Source organism: Sinocyclocheilus rhinocerous, unplaced genomic scaffold (assembly GCF_001515625.1).
Source record: "Sinocyclocheilus rhinocerous isolate Xijiao unplaced genomic scaffold, SAMN03320098_v1.1 scaffold760, whole genome shotgun sequence".
NCBI classification, from domain to species: domain Eukaryota; kingdom Metazoa; phylum Chordata; class Actinopteri; order Cypriniformes; family Cyprinidae; genus Sinocyclocheilus; species Sinocyclocheilus rhinocerous.
In genome coordinates, this window is record NW_015667422.1 from 995,184 (window position 1) to 1,017,648 (window position 22,465).

The following is a 22,465-nucleotide window of genomic DNA, read 5'->3' on the forward strand; positions in this document are numbered from 1 at the left end:
AATTAAAAAATTTAATGAAATAAAAAATGTAAAATAAAATAGAAATTAAAATATAAAATAAAATAAAATAAAAAATAAAATAAAATAAAATAAAATAAAATAAAAATCTTACACTGAGGGAGACAATCAAGCCATATATAGGGACCAAAATATCAAAGACTTAAGCAGTAAGCAACCAATTAACAATGCCCAATGTGGCAAACAACGCACATTTCTTCAGAAAATCTTTCTCACCTTTCTGAAGATGTTGTCCTCTCCAGTGTCAGGACTGAGAAATCCATCTGTATCACTTCCTGAGTCTCGAAATGTGACTGTTTCTGAGTTGCAAGTGTGAAACTCCGGATACTGTGAACTTTCTGCAACAAACACACACAGTTTTACACGAAGACAGACAAATTTACAGCATTTACAATAAAAAGAAGTGTGCTAAAAATAGCTTGTGTATCCAGTTAAAGTCTATCATAAAAGTCTCCAAAGAAGTTCTCTTACTGAAGCCCAATGTCCTCTTAAACAAAACATGCGATGTCCTCTTCAGAACAGATCTTTGTACAACAGCACATGTATTCACAACAGCAAAGTCTGACTATCTTGATAGGAGAAGTATCTGTAGCGTCTGTCAGTACCGTACCGTCGTGTGGGTAACAAATAAAAGTCATAAAAGTCATAAAAGTCTCCAAAGAAGTTCTCTTACTGAAGCCCAATGTCCTCTTAAACAAAACATGCGATGTCCTCTTCAGAACAGATCTTTGTACAACAGCACATGTATTCACAACAGCAAAGTCTGACTATCTTGATAGGAGAAGTATCTGTAGCGTCTGTCAGTACCGTACCGTCGTGTGGGTAACAAAACCAGATCACGTGGGAGACGAAACCATCATGATAAACCTCAACAGATTCCATCACCTAGAAAAATACCGCCTGTTTCCCCTCCCTCTCTCGCTTTCACTTTCTTCTAGTCTTTTAAAGTGCAACACACTCTCTGTATAAGCTTAGTGTAAGTGAAGAGAGTGACTGTGAAGGCTGGGATCAGCACTCGGAGCTCTGTCACGAGAGTGTGAGCTTTGTCAGCTGTCACACAACACACAGGTGGCACCATGTTTTGGGATGTGAAGGAGGGGGCTCGCTGAGACCGCTACAGCTGCCCTTTCTTTACGCTCTCAATGCTATAGTAAAAGCAAACGTCATTACCTAAGCTGCAGATAAACAACTGACAACATAAACACAGGTCATGAAAGGCCGCTGAGAAGAAATTCAGCATATTGAATCTACCCAGTTACATTTGGTTATTTTCAGTATGTTTTTGATATGATTCATCGTAATTTTTTAGATGTTAAAAAATGTCTCCAGTTCCAGTACTTGGAAACTGTAAACACTGTGGCTCTGCGGTGCTTTTAAATAAATAAATAAAAATCAAAAAGCATAAAAATAAAATGAACTAAAATACTTTTTGAAAGTGCATGGAAACAGAAGAGCAAAAAAATTAAAAAGAACAATATTTTTGGCATGTTAATAAAAAAACAATTTAAAAAAATAAATCAAAACATATTTAAAGAAAAATGTAAATTAAATGTTTAAAACATGCATACATTTTTTAGCTTGATTTTAAAAACATTGTACTGTTATGAAACTGCAACCATGCAACTAGAATGTGATTGTTATAATGCAATTTCTCCTGTTCCAGTACCTGGAAGTTGCAATGCAATGCACTGCAATACACCGCAATGCACCGTAATGCACCGCAATGCAATGAAATGAAATGAAATGAAATGAAATGAAATGAAATGCAATGCAATGCAATGCAATGCAATGCAATGAAATGAAATGAAATGAAATGAAATGAAATGAAATGAAATGAAATGAAATGAAATGAAATGAAATGCAATGGCAATACACCGCAATGCACCATAATGCACCGCAATGCAATGAAATGAAATGAAATGAAATTAAATTAAATTAAATTAAATGCAATGCAATGCAATGCAATGAAATGAAATGAAATGAAATGAAATGAAATGAAATGCAATGAAATTAATTTTTTTTGCTGTTTAATAAAAAGGTAAACAATAAATAATAAATAAAATGGAAAAAGCAATAAAAAATTAAATAGAATAGTTAATTAAATACAAAATATAATAGAACAATATGTTTAGCATGTTAATAATAATACAATTAAAAATAAATAAATAAATAATTTAAATAAAAACTAAAATAAAATGTAATTTTCTTTTTTAGCATGGTTTTAAAAACACCACACTGTGACAAACCTGAAACCATGCAACTATAATGCAACGTTGTTAAATGTTGTACAAATGTTTGATGCTTACAAGGAAGTGATTAATAAATCTCAACCCACTTCCTGCATTTACAAAGACACAGCAGTGATCAGTGATCAGTGATAAAGTTGTGCGTTCAAGACAATCCAGTCAGGGTAGTTTAACAAGAAAAAAAGCAAGCTATATGCCACTTATGTTCACAATAGGTGTAAAAACAACTTTTTGTATGGCTGAAATACACTTTTCATTAAACAGGAAATCTCTCTTTTTAGCACTGCATCATGTTTGTGGCTTGAATGCATTTTTTTTTTTTTTTATACCAGACACTGTTGGTGTATTAAAGGTGAACAGTCTTCAGAATAGTTACAAGTAAAGATAAACAATCCCTTCATGCTCCTCTATACGAGCACTTGCCATTACTATCTTCTGTTCCTCATACTTCCTTAAGAACCTCGCTATAAGAAAACAAGACTTTCCTTTCTCTTCTGAAATTAAATGGTTCAGTCTTTGTAGACGCACTCCAGTGTTTACAATGCAAAGTTCTCACCTTCCTGGGAAGCAAGCCAATCATAACCGAAGTCATTTACATACTGTATAGAAGTCTTAAAGGTACAAACATCAAAACAGCCCGTTTCATTCTAAGAGTCAGAGAGAGGGTGGGAATGTTTTTATACAAGAAACTGTGGCTAACATTACAGCTTAACTGTATACTGCCTACACAGACAGCATCCTAAGTGTCGAGGAACCTCATAAGCAAGCACACATGCCACACAAAACAGCACTCATCACATGAAGTGCATGAGCGACGTGACTCACAAATGAATCAGAGAGAAAATGACGTTAACATGTTGCCAAACTTACAACATGCGCACAAAAAAAGAATACAAATACATAAAAGCAGTTTGATATAATTAAAAATGAACTGTTTAAAACAATTGTTTGCTATCAAATCTTTGGTAACACTTTACAATAAGGTCCCATTAGTTAATGTTAGTTAATGCATTAACTAAAATCAACTAACAATGAGCAATTTATTTATTGCAGTGCTTATTCATCTTTGCTTACATATAAAAAAATACTGTTTATCATTAGTTCATGTCAGTTCAGATACATTAAATATTATCAGGCACAATTATTGATTTTAATAATGTATAATTAAATGTTAAAATGAGCATTAACTACAATTAATAAATGCTTTAGAAGTATGTCGTTAGTTTGTTAACTAGTTAACTTATGTTAATAAATTTTGAGTGTTACAAAAATGTTTTAGTACTGCATAAAACACACTACCATTTAAACAAAATTAATGTTTTTTTTGTTTTTTTTACTGTTTTTAGGTCTTTTGCTGAACAAGGCTGCATTTATTAGATTTAAAAAAACAGTAAAAACAGTAATATTATTACAATTTAAAATAACTGTTTTCTATATATTTGAATATATATTTTAAAATGAATTTTCAGCATCCATTACATCCATATCACATGATCCTTCAGAAATCATTCTAATATGCTGATTTGATGCTTAAGAAACATTTCTTATTATTATCAATGTTGAAAACAGTTGAGCTGCTTAATAATTTGGTGGAAACCTTGCTACACTACCACTGAAAAGTCTGGGGTAAGATTTAAAAATCAAAAAAAAAAAAAAACTAATAATAATGAGCCATTAATAATAATTGAGTACTCATAATAATTGAGCAGCAAATCAGCATATTAGAATGATTTCTGAAGGATCATGTGACACTGAAGACTGAAATAATGGCTGCTGAAATTGGTAAGCTAAAATTAAGCCCAACTAGATAAATATTAGTATTGAATTACATAACCGACAACATGATATCAGGTCATGGAAGTGTGATCTTACCTGTGGATAAGTTGTGTCTCTTCTGGGAAACACTGGAACACAGTGCGTCTTTGTCTCTGTGGATCTGGGGACAGAAAGAGGAAGATATGGTCTTACGCATGTGACTGTCTAACTGGAAAAAAGTTGTTTAACATATTCAAAGCAAATATGAACATCAGACTGCATTCAAATTTGATGAGTTTTTTTCATTTTCTTTCACTGCTGAAAAGGTCAATGAAACTGAGGGTTTCTAGTGAATGCATAGGCAACAGAAGCAGCAGCTTTGCTCACATAAGCTCAGAGACTGCAGCATATATGAGGTTAGAGTTCAGTCTGTGGTTTGTGGACCCCATAACAGCTGCATCTCAGTCATCACAGACCACACACCACCTCACACCGGCCCTGAGGGATGACAGCGGCTTCAGCAATCATGATCCAATGCTGAGATGCTCCCCACAAGCCAGACATCCAAACAAACTACTGCTGGCTGGATTCAATCCAATCCATAGAAGAAACAATGGCTGCAATTATAAAACCCAGCTTATAAAACTCAAATAAGATAAGCTGGAGTCTGTTGTAAAATAAAGCAATAAGCCAAGAGAGGCTGTGCGCTACAGTGAATTCACTCCCTTAATCCATAGTTAAGTTTAGTAAAAAAATATATATATTTTTTATGTTTATGTAAATAAATAAATACAGGGAGTTATATATTATAGCTTGTTGCAAATTTATTTTTTTATTTTTTTCTAAAGAGGAAATTGTGGTAAAAAAAAATAAATAAAATGTAACATTTAATGAAAAAAAATGAATATTATTTTTAGCAAATATAAAAAATACATAAAAAATGGTGGCCAGCAGAAAAAAATCCCTATTGTTGAGCATTTTAATAATAATAATTATGAAAAAATAATAAACAGTTCTTCCACCAAATATGGTTCTTTAAAAAAAAAAAAAAATTCTGCAAAGACACAGTAAATTGATTAGTATATTGAAGAGACAGTAAAGTCTGTATTGATGCTGGAAATTCAGCTTTGCATCACAGGAATTAATTACATTTTAAAACATATTTAAATAGAAAACTGTTTTTTTAAACCTTAATAATATTACTATTTTTTAGGGCTGTCAATCGATTAAAATTTTTAATCTAATTAAATCACACCCTTTTTCTGTGATTAATCGCACACTTCATGATATTAAGCATAGACCATTTATCTTGTTTCAAAAGTTTATTTTGTCAACGCATTAACGGCCTCAACGCGTGCACGACTCATGTACGCCACAGCAATCATCTTTACCTTGATTGCAGTCTTCATCCATCAAAACTCTTCTAGCGAGACTGGTTATCCAGTCGAGAAACCGTAGTTTGCGTCTCAAAGCACTGGTTTTGGACGGATTGTTTGAATGCATTCGCTTACTGGATCATTGGACTGAAAATTTTCCCAGAGTTTAGCGGCTTAAAATGATCTGATCGCAAGCAGAAAAGCAAAATTGGGTTAAAGGGTTAGAATAGAAATTGTGCTTCAGTAATTTTGCGTTAACTGCGTTAAATTATTTTAACGCGTTAAGGATTGTAAAATTAATCGCATGCGTTAACGATGACAGCCCTACTATTTTTACTGTATTTTTGATCAAATAAATGCAGCCTTGATGGGCATCTTACCAACCCCAAACCTTTGAACGCTAGTGTATACTGTATAAACATAACTGTCTTTTACCATATCGTTGATGTCAACATAAAAAAAAAACAGGGAGTGTATTTTGCCATTCTTAATTTTTGTTTTAAGCAAACCAGCAAACAAAGCAGTCCTAACACAGGTCACATATGGCTTGGTGCTAAAAAGAGTTAAATTCTTGTGTATCTAGTATACAGTACTTCCTTTTTCAAAGTCCAGTTTCAGTCTGTATTATACTAAAGAGGCCCAATAAATTTCATGCCTGCTTGCTTACTATACATCAGCTTTTGATCTGAGGAATTGAAAGGGTGAATGCATACAGTCTATTGGAAATGTTTACACAGATCTCATGTTACGGCCAGTACTGCTACTGAACAGCATCCTGTACAAAGCCCCCACAATAGAAAGCCTGTATTAAAGCGACCTGCACCACTGATGGTTATTCACCCGGCTGGAAAGCACACTGAAAAGCTCTTTTGCCTTTGTTATAACCCAGCTACAGGGTCACCCAGGTGATGCAAAATCGGACGGGGGAGAAAGACGGTAAACAAAGAATCCCTAGAGGGAGGGAATACAGGAGAAAAACGTGAAGAACGAGAGAAATGGCTTCTGATTTGACCCAAGAGCAGTTCACGTTTCCATCCTGGCCAGGGACTAATTATGTTCACACCCTCAAAAACCAAGTGGCCATACACAGTTTTAAAGCAATTAACAATGCACAACGCTCCATTGATGAGCACGTCCATGCCAGAGCTCTGACTATCCACTGTGTGCCTCTGGGAAGGCACAAGGCAGTGGAGAACACTGTCGTCTGTTGTCCCAAACACAAGCCCTGCCTACTACAGACAGGCCGGAGAGCACAAACACACACTCTTTGGGTTATCCGTACAGCAGTTCCCATCATAGTGAGTCGCTGATATCACACATCCACTGCCGCTGAAACTCCAACAAAGATTAAAGAGATTATAAATGAAAAGAGCTGTATTGTTTAAGCATAAGCGGTAGAACTCTAAACGAGACGTACAGCTGTCAGACTGTGAGCGAATAGGTTGAGGGTTTGTTTAATTATAAAGTGTACGAGATGTTTTCATTGGATGAATGAATCCCTTCTTTAGCTTTGTTCACACTAAAATTAGATCCTTTTGTCCAGGGGAGTCAAAGACGGCACGTATAGAGATCAAATGTGCGAGATGATTTGAGGAAAAATATTAATAGTAAATTATGCACAAAACAATTACATCCATTTGTGGTTGATAAGATTTTTTTAATGGTTTTGAAAGAAGTCTCTTATGCTTAGAAAGGGTCCATTTATTTAAGAAAAATACAGTAAAAACAGTAATATTGTGAAACATTGTGAATTTTTACAATTAAACATAACTGTTTTCTATTTCAGTATACTTTATAATGTAATTTATTTCTGTGATGCAAAGCTGAATTTTCAGTATCATTACTCCAGTCTTCAATGTCACATGATCTTTCAGAAATCATTCTAATATGACGATTTGCGCTTGCTTAATATTTTTCCAAAACCAGGATACATTTTTTTCCATTCTCTAATGAATGCAAAGTTCACAAGAACAGCATTTATTTTTAGAATTTTTTGTAACAGTGTAAAAGTCTTGCCACTTTTCATCAATTTAACACATCCTTGCTGAACAAAAGTAATAAATTTTTACTGACCTCAAACTATTGAGCTCTTAGAGTGTTCTGTTGCATTTTAAAGTAGAAAAAAAAACTTTATGCAGAATATATTAATAGTGATCCAATGTATCAAAATAACTGAAATATGGCATATTTAACCTATAACACTTCATTAGACATAATGCACAAATATAAAATGCAATGCAATCGCATTCAGTATGTACAGTAACAGAGACTTTGTTTCAAAAAGCAACAAAGGAAAGGGGACTAAAAACCAAACCAGCTTGAATATAAAATAAACATTTGCATCTCTAACTGCCACTGAGCTATACGTACGCAAAAGAGACTGACATTTAAATGTATAAAACAAGACTGATATAAGAGGCATTTACACTCTTAAGAATATCCATCCATCCATCCATTCATCCATCTATATGTCTGTCTAAAAAAGAATAACATCAAACACAAAACTGCATGCTTACATGTCAACCACTATATTTTGTGATGCTCTAAAGCTGCTTCAAACCGCTCTCCATAACACAGGCCCAAACCCTGAAGTCTGTTCAGAGCCAAACATGGCCCAGGGTCCCTTTCCAGAATCTGGCACCGCTGCCGTTCTCACTGCATATTTGCGGCGCTAGGGGAGAAACCAAAAGGGCAGTGCCAGCAGACTCTGTCGAGCGCAGAGCATTCAGAAGTGTACCCAATAAAAACACATCTGGTTTGAAAATGCACAGACTGTGTGCTGGCTCTCGATGCATGCAGCCGGAATACAAAAAAGCCATAATACAAAAGCAACTGCTTCGGGATAAAATTTATGGCACGATAAGAACACGTTAATCAGTTAGTGGGACATTTTGAATCTAATTTGTGTTCCTACAGGACCATTTGTGTTTCCAAGATCTGCGTCTTAAAACTGTGCAAAGCTTCAAAATCTCTGGTTTGTGCAGATTGTAAAGATGGTGATTTTTAGTTGCAGTACAGCGCTATGAAGTCACTTGGCCGACGGCCCGTTTCCATCATTCTCTCCAGGCTGAGAGCCAAAGGAAACCGTTAGGATTTGAGCAGCGGCTCCCAGACTGTCACCAAACTGAGCTGCCCCTTGCACTCACGCAGTTCCTGACCTCAACATGTATGCGCAAACACACGCACACACTCATGGCACAAACTCCATTTACAGTCAAAACATTGTATCTGAGCTTTCCCAGAGGCATTTCTCCAATCCAACAGCCATCCAGTCTTTAGGGGTCATTAAAGGGTTAGTTCACCCAAAAATGAAAATTAGGCCACAAATTACTCACCCTCAAGTCATCCTAGGTGTATATGACTTTCTTCTTTCAGACGAATCCAGTCGGAGTTATATTAAAAATTGTCTTTGATCTTTCAAGCTGTTTAATGCCACTCAGCGGGTGTTGCATGCATCAGTCCAAAATAAGTTAAATAAAAAGCACCCATCCATTAAAAAAAACAATCAAAAAAGAAAAGAAAGAAAACGGAGTGGGAGTTTACTTTTATTGTAAAAAGTGAACTCTATGACAAAAGGTTGAAAAATAAGAAGGATTGATCACCTGAAAAGTGAGTCATTTTTACAAGTATTGTACTTATTTGGAATAATGTGCAATGATGATTCATTTACAATAAACCTATGAATTATGTTTATATTGACTTCAAATGCACTGAATCAACTGTACTGAATCAAATGACTCAGTGACTATGACCACATGCATTCAAATTCAAAAGAGGACAATGAGTCATGAATTGCCATGTGAGAGATATACAAAAGCTTGATGGCAATAACACTAAACACATAGTTCAATAGTTTATTGAGAGCTTAATGATTTAAGGTTTGGATAGAAGTGGCATCTGTGCTAATGACTGTTAAGACCGATCAAGCCGCATGTCTTCATTGTATGATCAAACTGGCAGATCAACGCTTCAGGGTGTTTGTCTGTTGAACCACATTAAACAGCTGAAAACAAGCCGCAACTCAAACGGTCTTAGGTCTGGCATGATGTGTGAATGTCAGAATGTCAAGCCAACAAAAGAACTATGAATCAACTAATAAGACATGAGAGAGTTTGAACACTCAGAAAGAACAGCTGACTGCAAACGCCACAGACATGGCCATCACGTCTTACAGGAACAGACGCTTTCTATGAACAGAAACTACACCTTATAGCTTGGAAAATCACTGTTAAAACAAGTTAGCAATACTTTTTGAAAATCAATTATAATAAGTACAGAGTAATGTTTGGGTATATAGGAAAGATCATAAATGAGATCACAGTTGCGATCTGTTCTGAAACTCTAGAGGGCCATGTGAGACTGCTGTCTAGGAGAAATAACGGAGATATTATAAATGTCTCAAACTGCGATTGATGGCAAGGTCTGCAGGAAGATGTCAGAGATCTCAACATCTCAAATACTTCAAATCACAAACTTCTGACAAGTGATGCTGCCCACATTCATCTTATAGCACTATACTCTTACAACAAATCGCTCATTTTATAAGGCTTTAAGAAGAAACTTAGAAATTTATAAAAAAAATGCTTTTTATTCTATTAAGATGTTATATATATAGTATTTAAACCGATTTTCAATCGGCTCGGGGTTAATCGTTACATCCCTAATATACACACATACATACATACATGTGTACACACATATATATATATATATATTACGTATTATACATATAGTTAGTACATATAGTTACATATATACATCTCATCCCCCACTCCCTTCTTCTCCCTCTCTGTCTCTCTCTCTCTCACACACACACACACACACACACATATGCAAACAGTTTCTTTTGCTCTTTCGTTGCGCCTGCTACCCCATCCCAACCTATTGACTCTTTCTCTGCACACGGGTCATTCCTGCTATGAAGTACCTTTTAATAGTCCAAAGTGTCTTCATATTGGACAAAATATTATATTCATAATTTTTACACATGCAAATCATATTATTTGGTTCACGTTTAAGTGCTAAATACTTAATTTTTGTGATTTTTGTTTTTCATTTATTTGAAATAGAAATCTTTTTTAACATTATAAATGTCTTTACCAACACTTTTGATCAATTTAATGCATTCTTGATGAATAAGATCAGAATAGAAAAAAAATAAACATTTAACAGACCCCAAACTTTTGAACGGTAGTGCATTTCTGTTCTTTATTGTAGCACTGGCTCCACATATCCAAAGATATTACTTCTGGATATTCAGATGTTTATAATAATTCTCAGATCTTTTCATAACTAGATGAAAGGGAGGACACATCTGTTATTGGTTATACATGGGCCCGACACCATGAGGACCCGACCAAAATGCTGCGGAGTAACAGGACGTTATGTTATGTTTTTCAGGGAAATATCGCCCCCATTTGGAGCTCGGTGCTCAAAATTGTAAATACTGATGAATGTTAGGATCTCACTGACAGAGATAATGACAAAAAAGCATGAAGCTATTTTGGTTAAAAAAGGTTTGAAATCACAAGCGTCCTGTTGGGTTTGCCAAGCATCAACTTAATAACTTTTTAAACAAACGTGTAATGTGATTCCGAAAAAAAGTAAGCCCTAACAGTCAAAATCATCTATCAACATAAAACAAAGAAGTGACAAAAACAGTAAAAAAACGACTGTATTTTTGCTACCTAACTATCACGGGATGTCATTAATGTCACAACATACGCCCACAGCATATTTCATAAGTCAAGTGTAGTAAATTAAATATAAAGTCTATAAACACTATATGTTTAGTACTAACCACTGGTGCATCTTTTTTGTCCATGATATCAGGAAACATTGTCTTCTGATAGTCCATCTGATCCTCCAAACATGCATCTGACTCTGCGACAGAACATATAGCATTTAAAATTCATAAAATCAGTCAGATATGAATGATCAAAAAGGTAAAAGAACAAACAGTACAAATTTGCTCATGAAAATAAAGAAAAAATATAATATTTTTAATAACATTATTTGTAGTTCACTCAAGAATGGAATATACGAGTCATGATAAATGAACTAAAAACATGTCCTGCACTGCAAAAGCATCAACCATACAGGCATATTTCTGGAAATGGTAAATCTGGCTATTTTAGTTCAGTTGCGTAACTCAGCAAAGACAACAATACTCTTTAAAAACATGGGTGTACCAATGTACTTTTTCGGTCACTGTGAGAACGGAGAAAGTTCAGTTCAGGAAATGGACGCTGACCTCGTCTTGTAACTTCACTTCCTTGGACATCCCATAATGACATCACCTGTCGCTAAGCTACATTTTGTTATGTACATAAATCACGATGAAATGCACCCTGTTCGCTCAGGCGTGTGCGTGTCGGAGACGCACAGGCTACTTACAATTATTCTGTTGGATCAGAAAGGTATAATTACTTAATTTTGGTTTATCATGGAAGGCTGGGTGCTCTTGAAGAGACTTAGAAAGCCTGTTATGCAATCACACTGTATTATTTGATCAGTGATGAAATTAAACGGGAATCTTGGTTATGGATTTTTTAAGTTTTCACCTTAATTCAGACTAACTTTGAACCAGTAAAATGGTTGGAGCAACAATGAATATATGCATATAATACCATATTTTCAGGAATATAAATCATGGTTTTAATATAATCTGAAATGTGCTGCGACTTATATTCCAAAGCGACCTATGCAATTTACATCAAGCATACAAAACATGCACAAAATGCACATATTTTAGATTTGTGTCTGATGAGAGAGGTACATGAGCCCAAGTTTATTTATTTATCACTTTATCACTTTAAATAAATTTGCATAGCCTTGGCATTTGTAATAAATGTTTATAAGGAATACCACTATAATGTATAATTGTCTATTTATTTTCCATTCCTGTTCTGTTCTGAATACTATTAAATTAAATACTATTAAAGGTTTTGTTGTGGAGTGACTGGAATTAAACAAAACATGCACAGCACATATTTATTTTAGATGTCTGATGAGAGAGGTACATGAGCCCAAGTTTATTTATTTATCACTTTATCACTTTAAATACATTTGCATAGCCTTGGCATTTGTAATAAATGTTTATAAGGAATACCACTATAATGTATAATTGTCTATTTATTTTCCATTCCTGTTCTGTTCTGAATACTATTAAATTAAATACTATTAAAGGTTTTGTTGTGGAGTGACTGGAATTAAAATACATATCTATAGTGTTTACAATGTTTGTAAATGTTTCATTTTATTTACTGGCATTTCACATTATTGCTGAATAAAATAATAAAATGTGACTTATACATCTTTTTTCTCTTAAAGTGCCCCTATTATGCCATTTTGAATATTGCCTTTCGTGCAGTGTGTAATGTAGCTGTGTGTGAATGTAAACTATCTGCAAAGTTGTAAAGCCAAAAATGCACGATAAATAAAGTTATTGTCTCCCAAAAGAAAGAATCAACTCTGAACAGCCTAAACGAGTCATCAATAATTCAAATCCCACTTCCGTGACGGCTATATGTCACGGGGTAACACATTTGCATAATGCCCGCCTATGCTCAACGTTGGCCGGCCGCAAACAACTTGACCCGACCTCAAACCCTGTAGCTTGTTCATATGGTTAACATCATGTTGAGAAGACGCCGTGTCCTACGCTGTGAAAGTAAATTTGTTTCATTTTCATTTCAGAAAGATGAGGCTGCAAAGAATCGTTAAAGAGAGGTTAAAATTCATTTTTTCCACTGTACCACAGCAGTACAACCAAATCTTTTTTTGTGTTCCCGTAATTTTACTGATGACTGCTTCTCTAATCTCGTGAAGTTCAGCGCGGGATTCACAAAACGCTTGCTCTTGAAAGATGAGCTCAGTACCCAGTTTATATGGACCATCTGACTCCACTGAATCACAACCTGTATGTATGGTAAATAATAGATGTTTATATTTTCTATAATATTGAGCGTTCAAAATACGGAACTATGGCAATGGGCGTAGTTCTCTGAAGCCCCTCCCTCAGAATTACGCAATGGGCTCTGATTGGTTAGCGGGCTCAGTGTGTTTGTGATTCTATAACCGCCTAGTGCAGGTTGTCCGGAAACATCACGCCCCCTTACCATTGCGGGGTTTATGTAAACATCGGGGTTAGTGATGTCACAAACCCAGGAAGAAGCTCGTTGTAGTCCCTACCAGCCGTTTTTTGTAGTCCTTAAACAGCAATTTTTGCATTTGAACCCTTTGCATTGAACTCTGAGCATGCACATTTTGTGAAAACTAAAGCGTTTTTTGACCTTGCATGCATGTAAAACTATTGCTGGAGACCCCCAAAATAATATTAGATACTTAAAAATGGCATAATAGGGGCATGTTAAAAATGCAATTTTAACCCAGTGTGACTTATAATCAGGTGCAACTTTTTTCCAGAAAACATGGAACATAATAAATATTTTACATTTATATTGTTCAGCTCACCGTTCAGTAGGTCTTCACCCATTGGTCGCACAGCTTCTGTTTCTTGAGACACTGGATCTAAGTTCGCTTGGGCTTGTTCAGGACATACAGAAGGAACTATAATGCCATCCTCATCAAGAGCATTTGGGACATGTAAGGCACCATCTACATGGTCACTGTGGACCGAAACACCAAACAGATCTTCTGCATTGACTGCCAGGCTTTCCTCAGAGATCCCAAACTCATTTGACTTAGCTAGTATGTCTGAGGGATCCACCAAGACACGTTGATCTCCAGATTCATCGGTGTTTACAAAAACTACACCTGCATCCTCTTCTAAAAGGTCTATTTCTGCTGTGCCCTGCATGACCCCATTGTTTGAGGTTATATCCTGTCTGGGATCCTGGGAAGAGTCACCTTGGAGATTCACTTTCTTCATATCTGCAGAAATCGCTGACTCAAGAACATCCTTCGCTGACGCCTGAGCTTCACAAACGGGTTCGTCCTCCTGGTTCCCTTGAACGTTCTCCGTACCCTCACAGCCAGAACCTAAAAGAACCTCTAGATCTTCAGGTTCTAAGATGTCCTCACTAGTTGCTATGGAAGATCCGGGTTCTGGACCAAGCTCAGTTTGTAAGACGCCTGAAGAACTTACTTTCTGTCCGTCAAACTCACTTCCTTCAAACACTACGTCTTCAATTGAAAGAATTGGTTGTTCTACAGGCAACAGCTCTTGAATTACTTCACTCAGGTGTAAAACGCTCTCATCTTCAGCAACTGAAATCCTTGAGGTTGTATCTCTAAGTTCTTCATTCTGTTGGTCTCCATCTGTTTCCATGTATTGCATTTCTAGACTCTCCTGAAACTCCTCATCGGCTTCTTCTTGATCAAAGATTACTGAAGAATCAAGATCTCGACTACCTTCCACATTACACGTGATCTTCTCACAAATGTCTCCCACTAGTTTATGGGTTCCTGGGTCACCAGTTTTATCACAAATGCCTCGACAAGCATGCATTTCATTTTCCACTAAATTTTGGTGTGAGCTATCTAGAGGTGTATCTCCATCAGGATTTACGTCTGGTGGTTCCTTGCTTTCTTCTCGCACCTCCTCAGATTCGATGAGATCTCCGCACCCATCCTCTTCCTCAGCATCGGTCTCAGTGCCTTGAGAAGATTCAACATCCGAGCTTTCTGGCGTGTCCAAAGACTGAGTGATTCCCATATCTCCTGCCTCAACGGTGGGGCTACATTCAGCTAGCTCTTTCTCCTCTGATACTTTCTCCTCTACAGAGTTGTGTCCTTTTTCCTGATTTTGCCCCTCAGCAAAACCTGGTGCTTCACAGATTAAGTCATCTGCTTTATCAGCTTCCTCTTTCTGTTGTTCGCAGGAAGAGGTTCTGTTGACTATGCTCTCAGAACCACTCTGCAAACCATCACTACTATCTCCAACGTCACCGGTACTAACTACACCAGTAGTTGAACGCTCCTCTTGCTCTCTGCAATCAGTCTCACTGTTTTCACAAGCACACGCCCGCTGATCTTCGCTATTGCCATTATCTAGGAGAGCCGGGGCACTTTCACAGCTGAGCGAGGGACCTCCGTTACCCTCCCTGTTTTGCGAGGGATCCAGACGGTCATTACGTCCTTTGTTTTCTTCTGTGCTAAAAGGAGTGAACTCTCGTTCTCTCGTATCAAGGGAGTCGTGAGGTGCCTCTTCACAACAGCAATCTCTGGTCTCCAGGCCGTCATCACATTCTTGGGCAATATGCGGAGAGTCTGAGCTCTGCTGAAAGGCAACTCCTCCCTGAACATGAACACAGAACAACAGCTTAGGGTTTTCTCTCCTTCAAGCAATTCTCTAATTCTACAGTTATGCCACTGCAATGAATAGCAGATCTACAGCTGTTGGAGAAAAGTTATGGTGGAGGTTGAAATCTGAGGGATATTTCTTGGCAAACAAATTCCCTTCTGTTGACTGCATAATAGTATGCATTCATGTAGCAGACATTTATGATATCCAAAGCGACTTGCAAAAAAGACAACACAGTGATTCATCCTAAAGAGGCAGTAACATGAGAAGTACAACGTTTCAAGTTGTACAGAGGAATTATAGAGGATAAATAGCTATATTATTATGTTTAATAAATATCTTATTGTGTTAAATATCATATAAAATAATTGTTATTATAATATGCTATAGTATCACATACACTACAGTTCAAAACTCAGTAGGATATTTTAAAGAAACTAATACTTTTATTCAGGAAGGCCACATCAAATTGATCAATAATTGACAGTAAAGACATTTATAATGTTACAAGAGTATGAATTTCTGTAATCATCAAAGAATAATGACAAAAAATCATTATGGATTCTACTAAAATATTAAGCAGAAAATATTATATTATTTAAAATTTTAAAGCAGAATTAATAAGAAATGTTTCTTAAGTGGCAAATCAAGATATTAGAATGATTTCTAAAGGATCGTGTGACACTGAAGACTGGCTGCTGAATAAACTGGAAAATAAAAACATTACTTCTCATCACAATTGCAGCCTATTTGCATGTTGAAAATTGGCTCGTCGTCACCATTATATTTTTATCTTTTTTAAAACCAATAAAACCACTGAATTCTACCTAAATGTCACATTTATTGAAATGAGATGTATAATGCATATTAATATTTTTTTTGTTGTTGTTGTTTTATTTCCTTTAAAATATATGAATGTTGAAAAGAAATAACCTTCCTGTTCAGTCATCTCATGCCGTGACATTTCCAGTAAATACTGTCATATTTGTGTACACCCCTAATATATATATATATATATATTATCTTTTAAGATTTGACCTTTTTGATATCACTTTAAAGAAAGTGATTCAACCACATGGTTAAAACTAAAGTTACAGTTTGTCTTTGTCAATATATTATTATCATTATTCGTCATGTTTACACATGCTGTCCTTGTCGTGCTGAATAACTCAACTCTGGAGAAGTTCATCACACTCAAAAAGAAAGAAAAAAACAAACAGACAGAAAGCAAGAGAGAGAAACAGACCGAGTTGAACATCTAGAAAAGGAAGTTTTGCCGACACATCTAAGCAAACTGACCTGACTCACCTTCCCTTGACAATGGCAAAGCATCAGTCTGCGCAGTTCCAGGATGTCGGCCTGTAGGTTGGGTGGTGCGCCGCCCGGCTCGGTGCCCAAAGACAGGGTGTAGGTGTTCAGAGAGGGGTGGTGCTGTACCACACGACTGCTCGAGGAGGAGACCTGTCTGAGCGTCTCAACGCCAATGTCTGTATCCAAATCCTCCCTAAATCAAAACAAGTCATCAGATGAACAGGATATGCTCAAACTGTTCCATTTTAACTTTAAACAAAATAACACCCTGCTGTCATCAAGACACTCAATATAATTACAGTTCTTATGGATGTACTGCTTTGATTTATTTGTTGAAGAGGCAGTGGGGAATGATCGAAATATACAAATGGAGTTATTATGCAACTGAATGCATATTTTCTATTCTTTCGCCAACTCGAGAGCATTAATAATAAGAGGTAATGGTTCAAATCTGGGCCTAGAGCGTTGACTAATGCGGGGTGGAGTGATTTTTGCCACATGAAAGCAACTGTCACTGCTGTCTGAAGCAGCATGCAGCAGATGAAAGAACAATACGCAATTAGATCACTTTAATGTCTAAGCAACGAGATTAAATGGAGAGCTAATGGAAACTTCCTATTTCTCAGATGTTTCTTGTGTGGGGAAAAAAGCACCAATAATGTATCTCAATTAGATTTTAAGATGATTTTAGAAGTTTGCGTATTTTTATTCATTTTTATTTCAGCTTTAATTATCTGAGTACTATAAGTTAAACTAAACGAAAATGAAAAATGTTGTCCAAGCAACTAGCTAAAATAAAATAATAATAATGTTTTTTTTTTTTTATGGTTTTGGTTTTAGTTAACAACATAGAGGTTTAAAATAGTTAGTGAACTTAAAGGGATAGTTCACCCAAAAATGAAAATTAGCCCATTATATACTCGCCCTCAAGCCATCCTAGGCATATATGACTTTCTTCTTTCAGATGAATCCAATCAGAGTTATATAAAAAATTGTCTTTGATCTTTCAAGCTGTTTAATGGCAGTCAGCGGCGGGTATTGCAGTTCATCAGTAATTCAGGCAGTCATCCGCCCAGAGCTGCTTCCGTGTACAACAGTGAGCGCAAGCTAGATTAAAGTGATTATTACGTTTTAAATATGGTTATTTTTCTTACAAAAACGCATCGATTCGCTACAGGAGGCCTTTGTTCACCCCCCGGAGCCGTGTGAGGCACTTTTTATTATGGATGCATGCGCTTTATTTCACTTCTTTTGGACTGATGCACTGCAACACCCGCTGACTGCCATTAAACAGCTTGAAAGATCAAAGACAATTTTTTATATAACTCCGAATGGATTCGTCTGAAAGAAGAAAGTCATACACAGCTAGGATGCCTATAGGGTGAGTAATTCATGGGCTAATTTTCATTTTTGGGTGAACTAACCCTTTAAAAACTGTAAGCATCGGACATCTTTATTGCGAACTAACCATTATAACTGAAGTAGCAGGAACAAAACCATGTTAAAGGAACACTCCACTATTTTTGAAAATAGGCTCATTTTCCAACTCCCTTAGAGTTAAACAGTTGAGTTTTACCGTTTTCGAATCCATTCAGCCGATCTCCGGGTCTAGGAAAACTTTTCATTTTCCGTCGGTCTTAGTACACGATGTAACTACAGAAGAGTCAAGTTTTAAATAGGAAAAATATAGAAACTCTTTGGTCATTTTTGAGCGAGATGCTAACGGTCTAATCAGATTTCATGATCTATGCTAAGCTACAGCTAAAAGTGCTACCGCCAGACCCAGACATCGGCTGAATGGATTCGAAAATGGTAAAACTCAACCGTTTAACTCTAGGGGAGTTGGAAAATGAGCCTATTTTCAAAAATAGTGGAGTGTTCCTTTAAGCTTCGTAAACTGTTCACTTATAATACAAAAACTCGTGTTTTTGACTATTTAACCCAGTGCAAGGATAATTATTTATATTTGACAGTAGACTGGTGCCCACAGAGTGACAATTCACTCCTGCTTCTCCAGCATGACAGATTTATGTTGTGTTCATTTAAATAAGATGCTGTGTATGTACAGTAAGCACATCACTCACAGGCTGAAGAGCTCCAGCAGTGCTGTATATCCTCGACTCTGGGCGATGATCACCGGTGTGGCGCCCCGTTTGTTACACAGGTTGAGGGCCTCTCGGGCCCCTGGCTGCTTGAGGAGAAAACTGGCCACTCTGAGGAGCCCGCGGCGGGCTGCAAAGTGAAGGAGGGTCTCTTGAGGTTCCAGTCCTGAAAGAGAGAAATAAGAATATTCAGAGAGAAAAACAGAGGGATGTAAACCAATGTCTGTCTGACCTAGTCTTCTGCCCTAATTTACAAGTACTAGCATTCTATTTAATTGCAAATTAAATTTCTGCTATGACATAAATCATACAATGTATGTTTATCATTCCAAAGTTATAAGTTTTTTAATGCATTTATCCTCCTATCAGCTGCATTTATTTGATCAAAAATACAGTAAAAACAGGAATATCATGAAATATTATTGCAATTTAAAAATGACTTTGTTGATATATTTTAGACAGATGTACTGCTTAATATTTTTGTGGAAACTGATTCTTTGATGAACAGAAAGTTATTTTGTAACATTATAAATGTCTTTACTGTCATTATTGATCAATTTAATGCATCCTTCATAAAAGTATTAAATTTTTTTTTTTTTAATTTTTTAAATCCTTACCCAACAGTTTTAAATGGTAGTGTGTATACAGTATGTTTCTATGTGTCCTTGTATTTGAACAAGAATGTTCTTGCATTGCATAAAATATCAAGGCATGTGATATTTGTTTTAAAGAAAAAGAGCACAAGCACAATGCTCAAGCATAATAATCCACCACACAAGTTTGTTAGGACAAGGACAAAGTACTGTGATTCAGCAGAGAAGAACCAGGCCAAAAATAATGTCAATTAATTAAACAGATTTGCCACCTGTAATTAACATCACACTGTAACTGACCTGTCAACTGTCATGTGACCATTATAAACTCAAAGGAACTGTTCTGATTACTTGGAACTTGATCTGGAATGTCATTTAGGGACGTTTATTTGGTTGCAGATATGTGCTGTGGAATATCATCCAGTACACTCTCTTCTAAATTTGTTATGATATCCAAAAAAAGAATGAAAACAAATGTAAAAAATTGAGACATAAGTCGCAGGCCAAGGATAACTTGAGAGATTTCCACAAAAGTATTATTAGCCCTCTAAAATTTAGCAGTTTATATTTGTATTTTATAATAGATAACATATTAAATTAAATGTGGCTGTAAATTATTATTATTTTTTTAATCTTATAGAATTAGAAATCAATCAATGAAGTATGAGCCTGATGATCTACACTAATGCTATAACGCCCCCTAAAGGATCAACCACATCTTAACTTCTGTTGAGACAATCCTCCAGTCTGATCATAAATATATGATAAAGTCCTATTGGACAATGTAAACAGATCTGAAACATCTCAACCATTATGCCAAACAGACAACTTTAAAATAAAACATTAAAGTAGATGTACTCAACTTCTGAAATCAAATGGACCACATTCAAAACCGCAACAGATGCAAAGAGCTGCAATTTTTCCATTTTATATGAAATAAACAGCCATCAGACCTCCAAAATGCACTTTTCTTTGTCATGATCAGTTAAGCTACAAAATTATGCTGGTTTACGTTCTTGAGATAAATAGTTACAACTAATTAAATTGAAAGTGAGAACATTATTAAAACATGACTACTTATCTTAGTTTAGTCTAAAACCCTCTCTGTAAAAACCTTTGACTCTAATTAAACAAAATGAAACAAGAATTTTCAACCTGGCTTTATCCAATGTTCAGATTTCTGTAATAGAAATGTATGTAAATTAGTGCATATTTAATTAGACAATGCCTCATTTCCATATTTAAACAGAAAACCTTTCAGTTTTAATAGAAAATAGTTAACTGGGGAAGTATTCACCTGGGGTGTCTTGCCTTAAAGAACAAATACAGAAGGCAATTACAGGTGTAACGCACGATTACTTGAACCTACAACCTTTTGATTGCCAGCCCGGATCGAAGCACTAGCCACCACCAAGCTGCACTCACGTGTGTTATCCCTCAGCAGGTTCCAGCCAGGGGGCAGCGTGATATGTTTGAGGGCCAGGGACAGATTCTGGTCCAGCTTTTCGCACTCCTGCAGTGGGATCTGATGCTCGTCCAGTAGCAGAGCCTCTTCCAGTAGGTTTGTCTGCCCCACCGCGCTCACCAGGAACTGGGCCATGTCGAAGGCCAGGTCCTGTACGAAGTGCAGGCGCTCGGTAGCCAGAGTATGAATGTTACCGTCTGGTCCCGCTGAGCACAGGGTGACCAGCACCCACTCACAGCAGTTATGAGCTGTACAGAGAGCAAAAGTTAATGACAGCTTTTGTAATGCACATGACTTTGTAACCCATCAGCCACATGACAAAACTGTAAACTGGACAAATATGATGTAATTTCTATTTCCAGAAAAAAATATTTCTGCAATGTCCCAATAACATACTTAGAGTCATGCAAGAACAGGATACCAGTTTTAGAAATATTTAACCTCCATAATGATACATATTTCAGAGTGAAACCGAATCTTAATTAAGAAACAAATGAAGAGTTTGGTTCCAAAACGCGATAAACCCCATTGTTAACAAAAATTGATTTTCCGATTTTCCAGATTTTCAAAATCTGTACTGTATCTGGTCAGTATTGAAAAGTCAATTTTAAATTTTACACAAAATGCGATATCCGCCGAGTTATTCTGTCATGTTTTCTCCCTTTTTTTCCAAACCGCGACAAACGCCAGTCTCCCTTTTCTGCAGAATGCGATATATCCGCTCAACCAATCACAGCGCACCATTCCACGCACTCTAGAGTGGTTTAATGTGATATTGTTGTTCATGTATGTTCATGATGAAATTGTCTTTTATTGCTGTAATTAATTTGTAGCATTAACAAGATGACCCGTTGAATTCATTTTGGGAGCGATGACTGATTGAATGTATTTTTAGTCCAGTGCCTGCATATAAGATTAGTATTGACCAGAGGCTGTCATATGTGGATCAACTTACTATGTTGTGTTTTTTCAACAGTTTCAATATGAAAAATAACTTTTATATTGATTCAATGGATTTATTGCATTTTGGAAGAAAAAAAAAAACGTGTCAGGGATTTATTGCATTTTGGGGAAAAAATAATAAAATGTTATAATAAATCTTTGAAAATCAAAATCTAAATTTGAATTTTTAATGTTATTATAACCTAAAGATACTATGTAAAAGTTTGAAACAGAAAATAGTGGTTTTCATCTTGCCACTTTCTTGGTAAAGAAAACACATTTTTACTCAAATTAATCAAAATGGATTTATAGCGTTTTGGAACCAAACTCTTCATATATACAGTATATATACATATATATACATATATATATATATATGTATATATATAT

The 22,465-nt window shown here is 35.9% G+C and overlaps 1 protein-coding gene across 1 annotated transcript in view; it reads right to left on the bottom strand.

The window, feature by feature from the left end:
• LOC107733932 (A-kinase anchor protein 13-like) overlaps positions 1-22,465 on the bottom strand; it is a 72,749-nt gene that overhangs the window by 29,960 nt on the left and 20,324 nt on the right. Inside the window, exons 4-10 of the mRNA XM_016545784.1 lie at positions 21,094-21,381; positions 19,058-19,241; positions 16,962-17,166; positions 13,871-15,656; positions 11,196-11,278; positions 4,137-4,200; positions 235-356 (exon numbers count right to left, since the gene is read on the bottom strand). Coding sequence (XP_016401270.1) covers positions 235-356; positions 4,137-4,200; positions 11,196-11,278; positions 13,871-15,656; positions 16,962-17,166; positions 19,058-19,241; positions 21,094-21,381 — 2,732 coding nt within the window. The remainder of the gene's footprint in view (positions 1-234; positions 357-4,136; positions 4,201-11,195; positions 11,279-13,870; positions 15,657-16,961; positions 17,167-19,057; positions 19,242-21,093; positions 21,382-22,465) is intronic.